The 16528-nt window shown below is 44.9% G+C and overlaps 1 protein-coding gene across 1 annotated transcript in view; it reads left to right on the forward strand.

Annotated features, from left to right (window-relative positions):
- Positions 1 to 285: 285 nt before the first annotated feature.
- Positions 286 to 16528, forward strand: part of Alg6 (ALG6 alpha-1,3-glucosyltransferase) — a 42651-nt gene continuing 26408 nt past the window's right edge. The window contains 3 exon segments of the mRNA XM_055629065.1: positions 286 to 364; positions 5370 to 5629; positions 13404 to 13488. Of these exon segments, the coding sequence (XP_055485040.1) occupies positions 5548 to 5629; positions 13404 to 13488 (167 nt within the window). The 5' untranslated portion in view covers positions 286 to 364; positions 5370 to 5547.

Raw genomic sequence — 16528 nt, forward strand, 5'->3', positions numbered from 1 at the left:
GGGGGGGGGGGGGGGTGAGGGCTGGCCAAGGGCTCGCCACTGGGCAGCAGGCAGGAGCCGCCCCTTGCAGGAATCCGTGGGCTAAGCAGCCGCTCCGGTCCTGGCCGCGATCCCGGGGAAAGAGGAGCAAGGGGCTTTCCACCTGCCCCTGACCTAACCCCGGCTAGGCTTCTCGGGTTCCAGGGCTTGCAACACGCCTCCGGAAAGGCGGCGGCCCCGCCTTCCCCGCCCCGCCCACCCAGGCGGCCCCGCCCACCGCCCCGCCCCCCTCGTCTTACGGGCTCGCTCCCGTGGCGGGCGCGGGAGGCGCGCGTGCTCCGCGGGCGGCGGGTGCGCGGGCGCGGAGTCGGGAGGCCGGCTGCCGGTAAGAGCGTGGGGTTGCGGAGGTCTGGAGTCTGCAGGCGTGGGGAGGTCCCGGCAGCCGGCGCGAGCGGGTGGTCGCTAGCGGTGAGGCCTCGCCCAGCCCCGGAACCCTCGGCGTGCGGCCGTCCTGCAGTGCTGACGCGGCCTGGCCGCAGCGGCCCCGGCGGCCACTCTGTCCCGGGGCTGTCCCGCGGGTCGGTCCGTCCCGAGGCAGGAGGCGGGAGTTGCTCGGGTCGGTCGATAGGGAAAGCTAGCAGCCTGGGTGTTGTTTGCGCGTGGCCTCCTGAGAGAGCTGCAGAAGCTGAGCTTGCAGGTGGGACAGCAGTCACATTTTAAGGAGGGAATAGCTGGTCGTGCTCTCAGCTGGGAGGCGGAGGCAGGAGGATCTCTCGGAGTTCCAGGCGCGTTCTAGGCTAGCCAGAGCAACGCAGTGAGATCCTGTGTTTCACTGGATAACCGCACAGAACTCAGAAAAGTTAGTCTCCCTCTCTTTCCCCTCCTTTCTCCTGCCCCCACCCTCCATCCCCTCTCATGGAGTGGGGTGGGTTCCTGCTTTCTGCCAACCCTGGTCTAAGTGTGGAAGGGCCTTGAAATGACTGGAGAATAATCTTGGCCCTCATGGCGTTTTTGTTCTAAATGACAAGCGAATGCCGTTTTCTCCTAAGCTGTTTTGTTGGAATAACATGCTTGCAGAACCATAGTGTACGTAACTACTGGAAATTGTTGCTTGTCAGTTTGTCACTTAAGTGAACCCATCTTCTTGCTGTTACTCAGTTCATATAACAATACTCTTAGCATCTTACAAGATCTCCTCAGACTTTCCCCACCACCAGAGTAACATTTTTCTTAATTTGTAGAACCATACAGGTGTGTTGGCTAGTTTATTGTCAACTCCACACAAACTAGACTCATTTGGGAAGAGGGAGCTTCAGCTAAGAAAATGGCCACACGGAATTGCTTGTGGCAAGCCTGTGGTACATTTTCTTTCTTTTGCTTTTTTAAATGGTTTTAAAAGTCAGGGTTTCGCTGTATAGCTCTGGCTGTTCTGGAACTCACTGTGTAGGCCAGGCTGGCCTCGAACTCAGAGATTCGCCTGCCTTGGCCTCAGAAGTGCCACAGTACCTGGCTATATTTTCTTGATTGATGTAAGAGCGCCTGATCACTGTGGGCAGGGCCACCCCTGGGCAAGTATAAGAAAGCAGGCTGAGCAAGCCATGAGGAGCAAGCCAGTAAGCAGCACTCCTCCTTCATGGCCTCTGCTCCAGTTCCTGCCTCTAGCTTCCTGCTTTGTTGGAGTTCCTTCCTGCCTTTCCTTCATGATGGACTGTTACCTGGAAGTCTGAATGAAATAAGCCTTTCCCTCACAAGTTGCTTATGGCCATGGTGATTATTACTGCAGTAGAAACTCTAAGTAAGACAAAGGTGGAGCCCCGTTTTCTTCAGTGTCAAGCTTTTCTTACTCGAAATTATGTTATATGTTCTGTGTTACGAACATACAGTTCTGGTGGTGAACGAAATTAGGAAGAATGTTATAGAAGGCGATGGTACAAACGGTGAGGGGATTGTAGTTTTGGGGGGGGGGGAGGATGGTCTTCCCAAGAGATGACTTCATGGCAGAAGGTTAGCGAAAGCTGAGTTAAAGGAGTGAAAAGAAACTGAGCCTGAATGAACTCACAGGTTATCCCAGAAGAAAGACCTTGTGGCCGAAGGAGGAGATGGAGACGCAGCCAGAGGCAGGCAGAGAGGTTCCATCATCAAGGCCTGTGGCTAGGATGTATGGATTCTAAGTGTGTGGATGTATGATGATTCTGATGTTTTCCACATGTTTATGCCTCATCCATTTCATTCATTGACTCTGCAGAAGTACCAACATGTCGTCATGCCTGGGAGACCCTGACTTAGGCTTAGAAGTCACTATAGAAATTAGTCATTTCTTCTGATTCTTAAAAGTATTTCTGGGGGGCTGGGGAGATGGCACAACAGTTAAGAGTGCTTCCTTCTGTTATAGAGGACCTGAGTTCGATTCCCAGCTGCTGTGTCAGGCAGCTCACAAGTGCCTATAACTCTGGCTCCGGGCGATCTGTCACCTCTGGCTTCTGAAGGCACCTATACTCCTGTGGACATATGCATTTACATCTCTCTCACAACACACACATCACTGAAAATCGAATCCTAATGATTCCTAAGTAGTGCACATCAGTTATCCTAGTGATCAGAAATCTGAGGCAGGGGGATCCCAAGTTTGTGGCCAGTCAAGGCAACATAGCAAGACCCTGTCTCAACATCTAAAATATGAGTCAATCAAATAGTCAACCAGTTTCTGTTTGAACTTGAAGAGAAGCCCATTTGTGTTTGGACAGCTGTCATTCGCACAGACATTTTTTTGCAGTGTTTTATTGATGTTGGATATTGAACCCAGGACCTATGTGTGTAGAACACGCATTTCATCTCTAGGCTACAGTCCTAGTTAACTTCTGTTGCTAATAATTAGTTTTAAATGGGCTATCATTCATAGGTGCATGCAGAACTGAAGTCTGTTAGTAGTTGTGTTATTGCCTTCTAGTCAGCCAGCACTTTCTTTGTTTTTTTTCCCCAAGTTTAAGTGCAGTGCTTTGACTGTACTTGAATTTGTAAACCCTTGTTAGTTCCAGGGTTAGATTCACGCCATAGTTGTTAGAGAAAACTTTTTGGATTTGAGTGTTTGATCTGTTACGTAGCTGTGTCTTCCACCATTGTGCTCTTGGCAAGCTGGGTCAGCATTCCGTGGTTAAGTTCATAATGCTGATGATTCGTTGTTGTCAATACTCTTTTTATTAAGTTTTCTTTCTTTCTCTCTCTCTTTCTTTCTTTCTCTCTTTCTTTCTTTCTCTCTTTCTTTCTCTTTCTTTTTTTCTTTCTTTCTCTCTTTCTTTCTCTCTCTCTCTTTCTCTCTCTCTTTCTCTCTGTCTTTCTTTCTCTGTCTTTCTTTCTCTCTCTCTTTCTTTCTTTCTCTCTCTCTTTCTTTCTTTCTTTCTTTCTTTCTTTCTTTCTTTCTTTCTTTCTCTCTCTCTCTCTCTCTCTCTCTCTCTCTCTCTCTTTCCCTGTGTAATCCTGGACTCATTTTATAGACCAGGTTGGCCTTGAACTCACAGAGATCCTTTTGCCTCTGCTTCTCAAGTGCTAGGATTGAAGGTGTGTGCTGCCATGCCTAGATGAATTAGAAGTGTTAAATGTCTTAGTGGAATTAGATTATAACATTTCAAGTCTGATCCCAGCACTTGGGGAGGCAGAGGCAGGTGGATCTCTGAGTTCGAGATTAGCCTGGTCTACAAAGTGAATCCAGATAGCCAGTGGTGACCCAGAAACCCTGTCTCAAAAAAACCTAAACCAAACCAAAACAAAAAAAAAAAAAAACATTTCAAGTCTGACTGACTGTAACTCAGCATGTTGATAGAAGAAACTTTAGTATAGACTGAAAAAGCATTTGAATGGTTTATAGTGGTCTCTGACTAGTGCCAAAAATCCAGTCAGCTTTGGAAAGTGATTTAACTTTAATTTTCTCTTTATCTTGCTTCTGAGATGGCAGTTTGAAGAGCAATGCAGTGAAAAGAGAGAAAGGAACCCAGCAGTGGTAGCTCAGGCCTTTAATCCCAGCACTTAGGAAGCAGAGGCAGGTGGTCTCTGAGTTCAAAGCCAGCCTGGTTTACAAAGTGAGTTTCAGGACAGCCAGGTACACAGAGACCCTGTCTTGAAACCAGAGAGAGACAGAGAGAAAAAAAGCTATAAGGCTGAAGCCTCATTCAGTGCGTTGAGTCTTTCTATCTAAGCTCCATGAGTTCTGGCATTGCTTTTGATATTAAAAAAAAATAGTCGAAATGTTTTTCAGAATAAATTTTAATATTTTCATCTTTATTTATGTGTGTGTCTGTGATGGTGTGAGTGTATGCCGAGTATGCCAAGTGCACACCGAAGCCAGGAGAGGGTGTCAGAGTCCCTGGAGCTGGAGTTATGCCTGCTGTGGGGGCCGGGAATGAACGCCACCCCATTCCAAGAGCCTCAGGCACACCTAACTGCTGCGCCATCTCTCTAGCCGCCTGATGTTTTTAAGTAAAAAAATAATTTAAACTTAAGAGATAGACTTCCAGTCTTCTCCGAAAGTGCCCGGTCAACTCATATTTTTTTCTCTGAATATGTTTAATATGGCTCATAGTTATTTTATTTTTTTAGAGGAAAGTGTCCATTTTCTTCTTGCTTTTAGCTTTCCTGTCTGGCTTGGGATATGACTTTGTGAGCGCTTACCTCTTCTACCGTGTGTGAAAACCCTAGGTTCCATCCCCACTATGCAGAAACAATAAAACAAAACACACTACTCAACCTAAAGAAAGAAATAGAAAGTGAAAAAAAACAAAAAACAAAAAAAACACCTTTCTAGGTGGTTAATACATAGTTTTATTTTTTGTAGTTTCTTTTCTAAGACTTGGGCCGTCCTTACTGCTTTGTCTTTAAAAGTTTATTTCCGTCACGTGGAAAGCTGATGTGTATGTTTAGCACGCAGATGGCTTGGGAAAGGAAGTAAAGATAAACCTATAGAAATAATGTCGATGGAAGGTTTTTCTAAACTAAACGCAAAGACAAACTCCTCTTTGTACGAGAGATAATGTACCTCTTTCATTGTGGTCTCTTTGTTCTTGAGCTACAGTCTCAGTATGTCATCCAACCTGGCCTTGAACTCCTGTCTTAACCCTCGAAAGTGCTAGAGTTGAATTGCGGGTGTGTGCCTGTAGGTGGACGTGTTGGACATGGATTGTGCCGACGTCCGGGCCTTTCAGAAACACTCGCCTTCGCCTATCTTATCCGTAGACAGGCTGCGTCTTGTTTTGCAGTCTATTTCCCAATCCTGTGTGTGAGGAGCATGGAACTCTCCCAATCCACTCTCTCTCCCTAAGCCCCCACTTTTCTGAGTGGTTTCATAGGTTTATTGTTTGGGTACTGTGTTGAGTTAAATCTTGGTTCTGTTTTCCTCCTAGACTGCTCTCCATAGACATAATCAACTTTTCGTTGTTTCGAGGCAAAGCATCTTTAAAATTTTCTCAAGCTCCTAACCACAGAGATTGTGATGTTGCTTTGAAGAAGGCGACTAGTGACTGACTTCAGAGGAAGCATTCCAGTCCTGGCGTTTGTCCCCACCCCAGAATTTGAGGAACTATGGAGAGCTGGTCCCAGGTGACAATCGTGGTCTTGCTAGGACTCACAGTTCGGTGGGCGGTTTCTCTCCATCCTTACTCAGGTAAGCCACTGCTCCTGTTGAAAGATTAGTAAATGCTCCTCCGAGCGACTTTCTGTTTTGCCCATTTTGATGGCAGTTTATAGTTTCTGACTGAATTTGAGTTTTTATTGTTATGATTAAGAAAATGCATGTGTCTAATTATACTAAAAAGTGTAAGAGGTAAATATACTTTGTGATATGAGAAAACCAAAAAAATGTATTCTAGCTTGGAGTATGACAAATTGAGGTGTGATTATGTGTTGAGCTAGTCCTGGAGGATGGCCTCGGAGTCAGAGGTTTCTGTTTGTTGATGATGTTTTTGTAGAGAGGCACAGTACCAGATTGAGAAAGAAGAGAACAGTGGAGAAGAGTGAGGCTGTAATGAGGGATGGGACAGTGGCCCTGCAGACCGGGGATGGGGTCAGATTTAATTCTGCAGGTGTGTATGAGGTGCTTTGCTGCAGGTGTCACACGTGCTGGGTGCTAGAAACGTCAAGTGAATGTTGATGTCACCGAGCACGGTTTCAAATAGACGGGCAGTCATTGCAAGATGTGAGGAGGAAGATTTAGTTATGATTGAGGTGCAAGGGTAACAGGAGTGACAGATGAAGCGCGCCAGAGCGAACTTCAGATAGGATGCCTGACTTAAGGGCTTGAGGGATTAACCAGCAAATGCTAGGCAAATGGAATGGGCACAGTGTTCTAGAGAAAATGTTCATAAGAAAGTACAGTCATCGGTACGTAGTGTCAGAGTGACCTAAAAAAACAAAAAAAGAATTAAGATTAAAAAATGGCATCAAGAGGAATAAAACTAGGAGAAAAGAAAACCATTGAAAAATTGATTGTGTCTGTGGAGAAGTAGCCCAGGGAGGAAGCAGAACCGAGACGTAGGTCCGCACAGCCATTTTTGGAAGTGGCTGGAATTTTGGTTGTACATTTATCTAGGCAAATTTGGTTGTAGAAGAATTGTCCAGTGATAAAAAAGGTTGTAGGAAAAATATCGGAGGTAAAGAGACAAAATAGTACTAGTAGCCGTGAGAGTGTATTTTGATCATTTACTGTTCACTTTAGTATTTGCCATAGCCACTGAAGAGAGGGTAATAGCTAAATGTGCAAACGTAAAATGAGACAGTCATGAAGAGTAAGGTTTTGATACTGGACCATTTTTTTGTTAGCTTAGAACGATCATTTGCCTCTCCTAATAAATCTAAACATAATTGGGAATGAGAAAAAAAGTGGGCTGGTGAGGTGGCTCAAGCGGCCTGAATTTGGTTCTGGGACCCTCTTGGTGCAAGTAACTGGCTATGGCTCAGTCTCTGGAGGATCCAGCACCCTCTTCTGACCTCCGTGGGCACCGTGAACGTGATACACAGAGACACGTGCAGGCCAAACAGCACACCCATAAAAAATGTAAAAGAAACAAGGAAGTGAAGACTAGTAAGTGATGAGTGGGCTCAACTGTGATGTCTTGATTCCCGTCAGAGCTTTTCTGACTCTGTTCGGAGGCTTCTGAGAAAGAAGAGGCTCTGACGAGGACAGCTGAGGGTGGATTTAGTATCATGGTACAGTTAACAACCGAGTCACTGTGGAAGTCCCTGAATGCACACGTGGTGTGTTGATTGCGTGCAGCAACTTGTCTTCGACCCCTGTCCGGCAGATGGATTTGTACTGTTGAGGAAGTTAAAAGTCACTGAGGTGTTGTGCAGTAAAACCTGCGCTCAAACCTCAGTTATTTTATCCGTTAGTTGCCTCATCTCAGGGGAGTTATTTAATCTCCCTGAGGTTTTACACGAGGTAGGAATGCCAGTACATGTGTCAGCAACTTGCTTGAGGGATTAGTTCAAATAGTAAGTATGAGCTGTGCTTTTTTTATGTAGGAATAGAATCAGCACATGGTCTTGCCTCACCTCTGTTGATCATTATGTAACTCCAAATATGGCCAGGTGGGTCACATACCTGTAACCTCAGCACTCAGGAGGTAAAAGCAGGAGGGTCAGGAATTCAGGGCCAGTTTCGCTACATAGTGAGTTCAGGAGTTCAGGGCCAACCTGGCTGATATCAGAGCTTGTCTAAACAACAACAACAACAAAAACAAAAACCTCCAAAATTATTGTTTGCTGTGTAGCCAAAAAGAGGTCTTCATAATTCTGTTTTGTTTTTCAAGACAGGGTTTCTCTGTGTAGCCTTGGCTGTGCTAGATCTCACTATGTAGACCAGGCTGGCCTCCAGTTCACAGAGATCTGCCTGCCTCTGCTTCCTAAGTGCTGGTATTAAAGGCTTGTGCCACCACAGCCCAGCCTTGGTAATTACTAAGGCTTTAATAATAACAATAAGGATTGATAAGTGATATCTCCCTAGAGAAAATAACAGGTTGTTGGGCAGGATAGATATGCCAATATATATCACATTTAAATTAAAATAAAATGACTAGATTTGGAACATTAGATATTTTCTAATTCAGGTGAAAAAAAATCTTGGTATGTAACATTTAAGTATATTCTAAAAGATTTTGCTAGGCAAAAAATGGGTGAGAAGAACATTCTGGTACAAGAAAACATGAAAGAAAGCTGAGACATTTTTTGAGGGATGGAAGAATACAGGGTGTGCATAGACAAATGTTAGCTTGCCTGAGACCACACTTGTTTTTAAGAGTGAGTTCTAGAAGCATCCTGGAATTTGGAATAGGATGAGGAGGGGAAAGTGGGATTCTCTGTGCAGTGGCTACAGCTTACTAAGTTTATGAGAAGTAGTGCTCCACAGAGCTGGTTATGTGGTTCAGCTCACCCACCAGGCAAACACGCAGGACGAGGGAGGCTTGTATGGAAGCCATGTGAGACTCCTGGCTGTCTCTGGATAGCATCAGAACCTAGCAGTGAATGGAAGGGCGTGTGCCAACATGCTGTGCTCTTTGCGAGGGTGCTGAAGATGCAAACCCAGGGCCTCATGCTTGTGCAGTGAGCGCTTTGCCAACCAAGCCAGCTCCCCAATCCTAAGACCTTCTTCTTAATGCTCGGGATGGAACCCAGAGCCCCCCACATGCTAGACACATACAGTATCACCATCCATCTCCAGGCCACAGCTGAGGAACTGTGACACGGGAAGCTAAGAGACCTAGTGCATGGGAGATGGAGAGATGTCTCAGTGGCTAAGAGCACTTGCTGCTCTTGCAGAGAACCTGGTTTTAGTTCCCAGCTCCCATACTGTGCAACTCACAACCGCATTATTTTCTTTTAAGAGAATCATTAGGAAGCATTTGTTGGAGAGGAAAAATAGGTTTTCCTTCAGCACTCCTAGGTTTTCTGTTAGAGCACAGGTTGTTTAGTAGCAGTTTGTCATTGTTAAACAAAGGTTTACAATGCCTCTTAGAGTCCATCCAAAGCATTAGAGCCTCACAGGAGCAGAGGAAGGCCATTTTATGTTTGCTATCTCCCCACCCCTACGCCAAAAGCCATATATGTAGTTATGGGAAAAATCCTTTAAAAAAATCAACTTTTGAAAAAATTTAATTAGGAGGCATGACGGCATGCAAGTTAATTGGTTGATTTCATTTGACTTAACCTTTACTAATGCACCAGAAACAAGGGAAGAATCTCATATAAAAATGTGCTCAATTCTTCCCTTAGTATGTTTAAAGCTTGACTGTAAAGCATGTATTGTGGACAGACTGCTTATTCTGAACGTTTAAACACCGTTTTGAATAATTTGGCACTTACCAAGGTGAACATCGTTAGGGCTACTTACCCCATCTTCCTGGGACTGTCTGTAAGTGCATGGGGGTGTGTTTTCTCTACGTGGTTGTGGACCTTGTGTGAGTAAGTTTGTAGAGTTCATCGCTGTGGAAGGAATCCTTTTGCCCTTCTGAGTGAAGCTCCCACAGGCACAGTTGGGCTGTCCTTCTGGGTTGCTTTGAGGGCACTTTAGCAGTTTTAAAAACTTAAGTACTAATTTCATAGCCAGTGTCAGCTGGATTTATTGAAGTAGGTCAGACTCTGGATAAAAACTTGTTTCCCAACCCTGAAGAGAGTCGTTATCCATTCTTCTGTTTGTTAGAGAGAGGTAATAAATTCCTCCACGTTGACCACACTATTTCCAGAGTAGCTTTAGGAAATCTAGATAGTTTGCTGAAATCTTTTCTGACTTTATTATCCTAATGGCATTGAAAAAAGAAAAAAAAAATTAACTCCCTTTGTCGTCCCAAAGAAACCATATATTCGGTGGTTGTATTCATTGAATTAGCTCCACACATGCATGCCTACAACAAATGCAAAAAAATGAAAATAAAAATGCCTAACATGATGCCTACTTTAATTTATAGATAACAACTTTTTTCTGTTTCCAGTAACTGAAATTCGTACTTATCAACTAGGAAGTAGTATAGCCATATGGCAAACATGATGTGGAAAATATACATATTAGGAAAAGTCAGTAATTAACCTTTTATCTTTCAGAGTGTAAGGGGAGGCTCATAGGGGATTTGGGACCTGAATGATTTTGTTTGTGATTTTGAGGCAAGGCTTTTGTAGCCAAGGCTAACCTTTGCTGCCAAATTCCCGATCTTCCTGCCTCTACTCCTGACTGTTGGGATTCCAAGCAAGCACCAGTGTGCCTAATTTGTTTTGTGACAGGTTCCTGCTATGTAGCCCCGACTAGCCTGATGTAGACCAGGTAGGTGGGTTTCAAACTCACAGGGATCTGTCTGCCTCTAACTCCCAAGTGATGGAATTAAGGCGCGTGCGACCATCTTTGCCTCATCTATTCCCAACGAAGTGATTCTTACTCTACACCCAGCTCAACATTTTGTTTGATTTTTGGTGTTAGGTTTTGTACCTTGCACATGCTAGGCACAGTCAGTCATTAAGATACATCCCTAACCCTGGAGGTGGTTACAACAAGTTATTTAGTATGTGAATGTAGGTGCAGACACGAGGACAACTTCCCGGCCTCTGCTCTCCCCTGCTACTCTTACTCTCTCAGGGTAGCTGGCCACAGGCTTCTGGATGATCCTGTCTCTGCCTCCTCTCTTACTTTAGCGACATTGGGAGTACAGACGTGTGTCACCACACTCAGCTTTTCGTACGGATTGCAGGGATCAAATTTGGCCCGGCAGGATTTAGTGGCCACACGCTGGTCTCCTGAGGTGACTCCTGAAGGCAGCGCGGCTGAGCTGGTGGAAGATGTGTATGGAATAGAGCGCGAACAGAATGAACAGGAGTTTTAGAGGGCCGTACAGCAAAGGTGTTCGGGGCAGGAACCAGCACCGGGCTTCACATTCCAACAGCCAGGCCTGCTGGCCTGCTGGCCTGCCGTCGCTGAGCTGTACTGACAGTTGCTGGAGTCTGTCAGGTGCTGCTGTTGAGACACTAGGCGAACGCACCCTGGTGTTGAGTGAGATGAGAAAGCACGGCTCCTTCTGGCAGACGGCGGAGTGGCACATGCGCAAGAGTGCTTGTACTGTGCGCCATTGCTTGTGCCGGTTTCTCAGTGTGCTTGTCTATGCACAGGTGTACACAATGCAAAGAGCTGTTAGTCTGCTTTGCCCGTAATTACAGACTGTCTCCTTAGAAATTCCGGCATTCGAAGAAAACTAGTAGCGTACAGCCAACAAGGCAAACAGGTTTACTAAACCCGGAGGAAATCTGGGTTAGAGTTCAGTGACACACCTTTTGACTAGGTGAGACGTATGTATGGCTATTTTGATTTCTACCTTATTTGTTGACTTAAAAACCCGTGACTGTTGTACTTTGTTGGGCTTTCTCATAGTTCAGTAGTCAACTGCTTGTTAAATAGGTGCTTACTGTTTGCTAGATGGAGATTTGTCATCTCTGCGGGCATGAGAAGGTAGGAGTTAAGAAGGAGTCTTACGGGGGCTGCAGAGATGGCCCAGAGGTTAAGAGCACTGGCTGTTCTTCCTAAAGGTCCTAAGTTCAATTCCCAGCAACCACATGGTGGCTTATAACCATCTATAATGAGATCTGGTGCCCTCTTCTGGTATGCAGGCACACATGCAGGCAGAATGCTGTATAAATAATAAATAAATAAATCTTTAAAAAAAAAAAAAAGAGTTTTAGGTCCTGGACCCACATGGCAGTGAACTGTCTGTTAACTCTAGTTCCAGGCAATCTGACACCCTCACACAGACATAGATTCAGGCAAAACACCAGTGCACGTAAAATAAAAGCAAACCATTAAGAAAAACTGACTCTTTAAAAGAGAATTTTAGAAAATGGGTTTTAGAGCCAACTTGCTGGGTTTAGATGTAGAACCTGCTTTTACTACTCAAGTGACTATTTTCCTTTTCCCAGCCTTAAAGTAGGAAAATAATAACACTTAGGTCATTGGATTATTGTATTTAGTGCTAGACATATGTTAGTTATTAAAGGTTTATCCCTTATTTGTAACTTTAAAGAAAGCGAATTACAGCTTTTTATTTTTTTTTAAATTTAAACATCTCTTTACTTATTTACAATGCAGTGCTTGGCATTTGGAAGTCAGGGTGACTTAGTAATTGGTTCTCACTTCCACTCCGTGGGCTCTAGGGACTGACCTCAGGTTTGGTGGCAAATTCACGTAGCTGCTGAGACATCTCCCTGGCCTTCGAGTTTTTATATGAAGAATCATTTGATAGGAATTCAACCCCTATGTTTAATTCTGTGTTTGGCCTTAAGTTTTTTATTTTCAACTTGGAAATGCAGACAATTGTAGCTAACTTATGGTACTTTCGTGAAGTATTTGCATCGCTACTTTTCTTACTGCTGTGACCAAAATAACCAACAAGGAACCATACAGGAGAGTTCATCTGCCCTCCAGCCAGAGGGTCCGGCCCGTCACTGTGGGGAAGGCACAGTGGCAGGAGTGGGAAGAGCAGAAGACTGGAGTGGTCTCTGGCTAGCAGGCCTCCAGGCCCTGTCCCATTGACCTACTTTCTCAAATCTCTACCTCAGAATGCCTCAGCCTTGCAGAGCAGCTCCTCCAGCCGGGGACTTATAGGAGACATATCCTATTCAAACCACAGTGTTGGCAATAGTTTTTCTCGTGAAGTAAAAGTAAATATGGCGCCTGGCAAGATGAATCACTGGGTAGAGGTGCTTGCATGCATGCTGGACAGCTCGAGTTCCCTCTCTGGATCTCATAAGCTGGCAGGAGAGAATCCCCTCTTGAGATCTGATTTCTACATGTCACACACACAGGCACGCACGCACACACTAAAAACGTTGGGTTTTTTGTTGGTTTTTTTTTTTTTTGTGTGTGTGTGTGCTTGTTTATTTGATACTGAGTCTCACTATTCCTGCCTGTCCTGGAACTCACTATGTAGACCTGGCTGGCCTTGAATTCATAGAAATCACCCTGCCTCTGCCTCCCCAGTGCCGGGACTAACGGTATGCATCACCAAGCTAGCAAAAAAAAAAAAAAAAAGGAGAAAACAAAACAGAAAAGCAATCACACATACCTTGTGCTACTGATAAACTAATGTGCTACGATGGCCCTGCTCACTGAGCGTCTGCTGTGCTAGGCTCTGTGCTGGGGGTTTACACCTCTCTGGAATTTGCTCTAGCAGGTCTCTGAGTAGAGCGTGTGGCTCCTAAGCTTAGCGAGGAGGGTAAGGCACATGTTCATCACGTGGCTATTTGGTGGCTTGGAGTACGGGTTCAGGCCTCATCTCTGATTTTGGTAACTCCTGCATTCTTTCTCTAGCTTGTGTTGGGCTTGTGATATAAGACATTTTTATAAGGGGAAAAAAACCTACACTGCTATGCTAAAAGCTCATTATTATCCTCTTTTTGCTTTCCCATTCTAGGTGCGGGAAAACCACCTATGTTTGGTGATTATGAAGCTCAGAGACACTGGCAAGAAATTACCCTTAATTTACCAGTCAAACAATGGTACAGGCAATTTTGTGTTGGTTTTATTGTTTATCATAGTTAATGTAGATTATATGACGGCATTTAAAAGAAAGCACCATTTTCTTCATCTCTTGTGTATGATGCTTTGAATATGTTGTTGTCTTGCATATTGGATCTCATCTTTGAAGTTTCACAGTGCTGAAAATTACCCATATGCACACCAAGTTAGCCAGGCTATGCCATTAATCTAGAACTTCTAATGTTTATGAATCTTTAAGTTTTATTTGTTCCCATCACATGTGATGATATGGAGGTGCACTTATGCCACAGTGTGCCTGTGGTGGTTGGAGGACAGCTCTGTGGAGCTGGTTTTCACATTCCACGTTTACATGGGTTCCAGGGATCAAACATAGGTGGTCAGGCTTTGTACAAGCACTGTTTACCCATGGAGCCATTTTACCAGCCCTAAACTAGAAGTCTGATGTAAAAACACTGTATACCTTGGAAACCTGTCTGGGTGGATGGAAGCCAAAAACAGCGTCATGAGCAGACAGTACTCTTTTCCCTGTCCCCTTATCTATGCTTTATTTCACCAAAGCTTACTGTGGCATCAGCTCTAGGTACAAACAGAAAGGTCTCGGCAATAGTAACTGACTGTATGCGTGGAGCGGAAATGGAGTATTGAAAAGTTTACTTCTGCCCCTTTGCCCATCTCTGAGTATCGTGCATCTGGTGTAGGTCCTGGCACGCTGCAGACTGCTGTGACCATCTCATTTGTCCTTATCTTCCATGACCTTATCTCCTATCTTCCTCTGTAGTGTAAAGAAAAGGTCAGTGGTGTCATAGTATGGCTTGTGTGGTCTTCCGTTTTGTAGAACTCGGAACATCATAGGAATTGCTGTTATTCTCAGCCACTAACACAGTGGTAACTGACCACCTTAGTTCTGTATACACAGCTGTTTGGAAGTTTCACTGAGTGTCTCTGAGAAATCTCAGTGATTCAAAGGGTGTTTTTCATGTCTGCGGGTGACGCCCCTGGAATGACAGTGAATGTTTCTGTTTATTGTTGAGCCAATAAGGTCTGTGAACCCTAAAACAATGTGCAGAGTGCAGACCAGAGGCCACATCATAGCTCTGCTTTCTGTTGCTGGGACCTCTGCAGGTTATTTAATTTTCTCTTTAGTGTTATCGCTTGCAGAATGGAAGTAACCATCTTCCTAACTCATTGGGTGAATGAGGACTTACTAAGGCCTTTTCACACACTTTGCTCTTATAGCCCAAACTACTCCCCTCTCTTCGCTCTCACTGGTTCCCTTTTTCCCCAACCAAGAGCCCTCTTTCTGCTTTCATGCCTTACATATTTCACAGCCCCCTTTAAAAAGGAATTTAAGGTTTTTTTGTGTGTGTCTGTGTGTGGGCATGTGCATGACTGAGTCCAGAGGATGGTGTTGGATCCCCTGGAGCTGGAGTTATAGGCAGCTGTGAGCCTCTCCACATAGGTGCTGGAAACCAATCTCTGGTCCTCTCCAGCACATACTCCTGACCGAGGAGCCATACCTTCAGCCCTCCATTGCTTCTTTCCCTCTTCTCTCCCTTTATGATCTTGTCTCCTTTTATGTCTCCTTTCTAGTTTCTTGACCTTCAAATGTGTGTGTGTGTGTGTGTGTGTGTGTGTGTGTGTGTATAAAAATGTGAAAGTAAATGTGAAGATGGAGCAGTAGCTGAGAGCTACATCCTCATCTGCAGGAAGAGAGAACTGGGCTTTTGAAACCTAAAACCCCACCCCCAGTGACGCACTTCCTCCAACAAGGCCACGCCTCATCCTTCTAATCTTATCAGTTTACTTTTGATGACTAAGCATTGAAATACCTGAGCCTGTGGGAGCCATTCTTCAAACCACCACACTGTACTTGCTAGACAAGGAGCCGACCACCAAGCTGCACAGCTGTCTCTTTTCATCTTCATTTTTCTTTTCCCCCTTTTTAGGCAGTCCCACTGTGTAGTCTAGGCGGGCCTTGGATGGTAATTCTATTATTGCCTTATCATCCTGAGTAGCTGTGATTGCAGGCAGTGTGCAGGGAGACTGCCTCCCTCTCTTAGGAATTATCCCACGAATGGGGAGCCCGGTTCTTAGCCTTCCCTTGTCCCTGATAGTGTAAGTCTGCCTTTTTATAGCTTACTGTCATTCCAGCACCGCTTTCACGTATTATCTCTAGTGAATCTCAAGGTTAAAGTAAATGAACATTAGCCTTTTCTTTTTAAGCTAGAAACCAAATCAGGTTGTTTCTGTCAGAATGTAATCTTGAATGACTTGATGATTTCTCCTTGCTGTAGCCATACCATAGCTGGGTAGTTAATGGCTTTGGCACTTAGGTTTTGCAAGGCGGTAACTTGACGGCTTTGCATGTGTAGCCCAGGCTTGCACAGCTCTGGGAGGCAGATGTAGTGGAGCGTTGTTCAGTGTGCCCTCCGGTCGTGTGAATGTGGAAGTAACACAGTTGGTGCCCGTCGTCAGCAACCCTCGCTAAAGAGGTGAACCCTTGTGCACCAGCTTTCTGGCAGATTCCGGCCGTGCAGCTCTCTTGGAAAAGACATTGCTTTCTGACGTCTAGTGCAAGCCACTCACAGGACTCAGGAACGATGTGTGGACATTTCTGCTGGAGCACATAGCTGTGGCCAGCTGTACCATACCACAGTGCCCGTACCCAGATCAGTTGGCTCTCTGGTATGCTTTGAACATTTCACTAATCCTCAGCTCTCTGCATCCCTATCTTTCAAGTAGAGCAAATCTGGGTATGAGAAATAAATTACTTGAAGGAGATCTCTTAAAAAAATATGTTTTAATTTATCCTTTTTGAGAATTTCATACATGTATTTTGATCATATTTACCTTCCCTTACTCCGTCTTCTCCCGGAGACCGCCTTTTCTCAATCTTCCTCCAACTCCATATCTTTCGGTAGCTCACTAAATCCTGTGAGCATGTGTATGGGATAGAGCTATCCACTGGTAGGGTATAGGTACCCTACCAGATAGCTGGCTCTCCTTTCCCTAGCTGCCGATAGCCCCTCAGCTCAGGTG

The sequence above is a fragment of the Psammomys obesus genome, unplaced genomic scaffold (genome assembly GCF_907164565.1).
Source record: "Psammomys obesus unplaced genomic scaffold, mPsaObe1.curated_primary_1811, whole genome shotgun sequence".
Classification (NCBI taxonomy): Eukaryota; Metazoa; Chordata; class Mammalia; order Rodentia; family Muridae; genus Psammomys; species Psammomys obesus.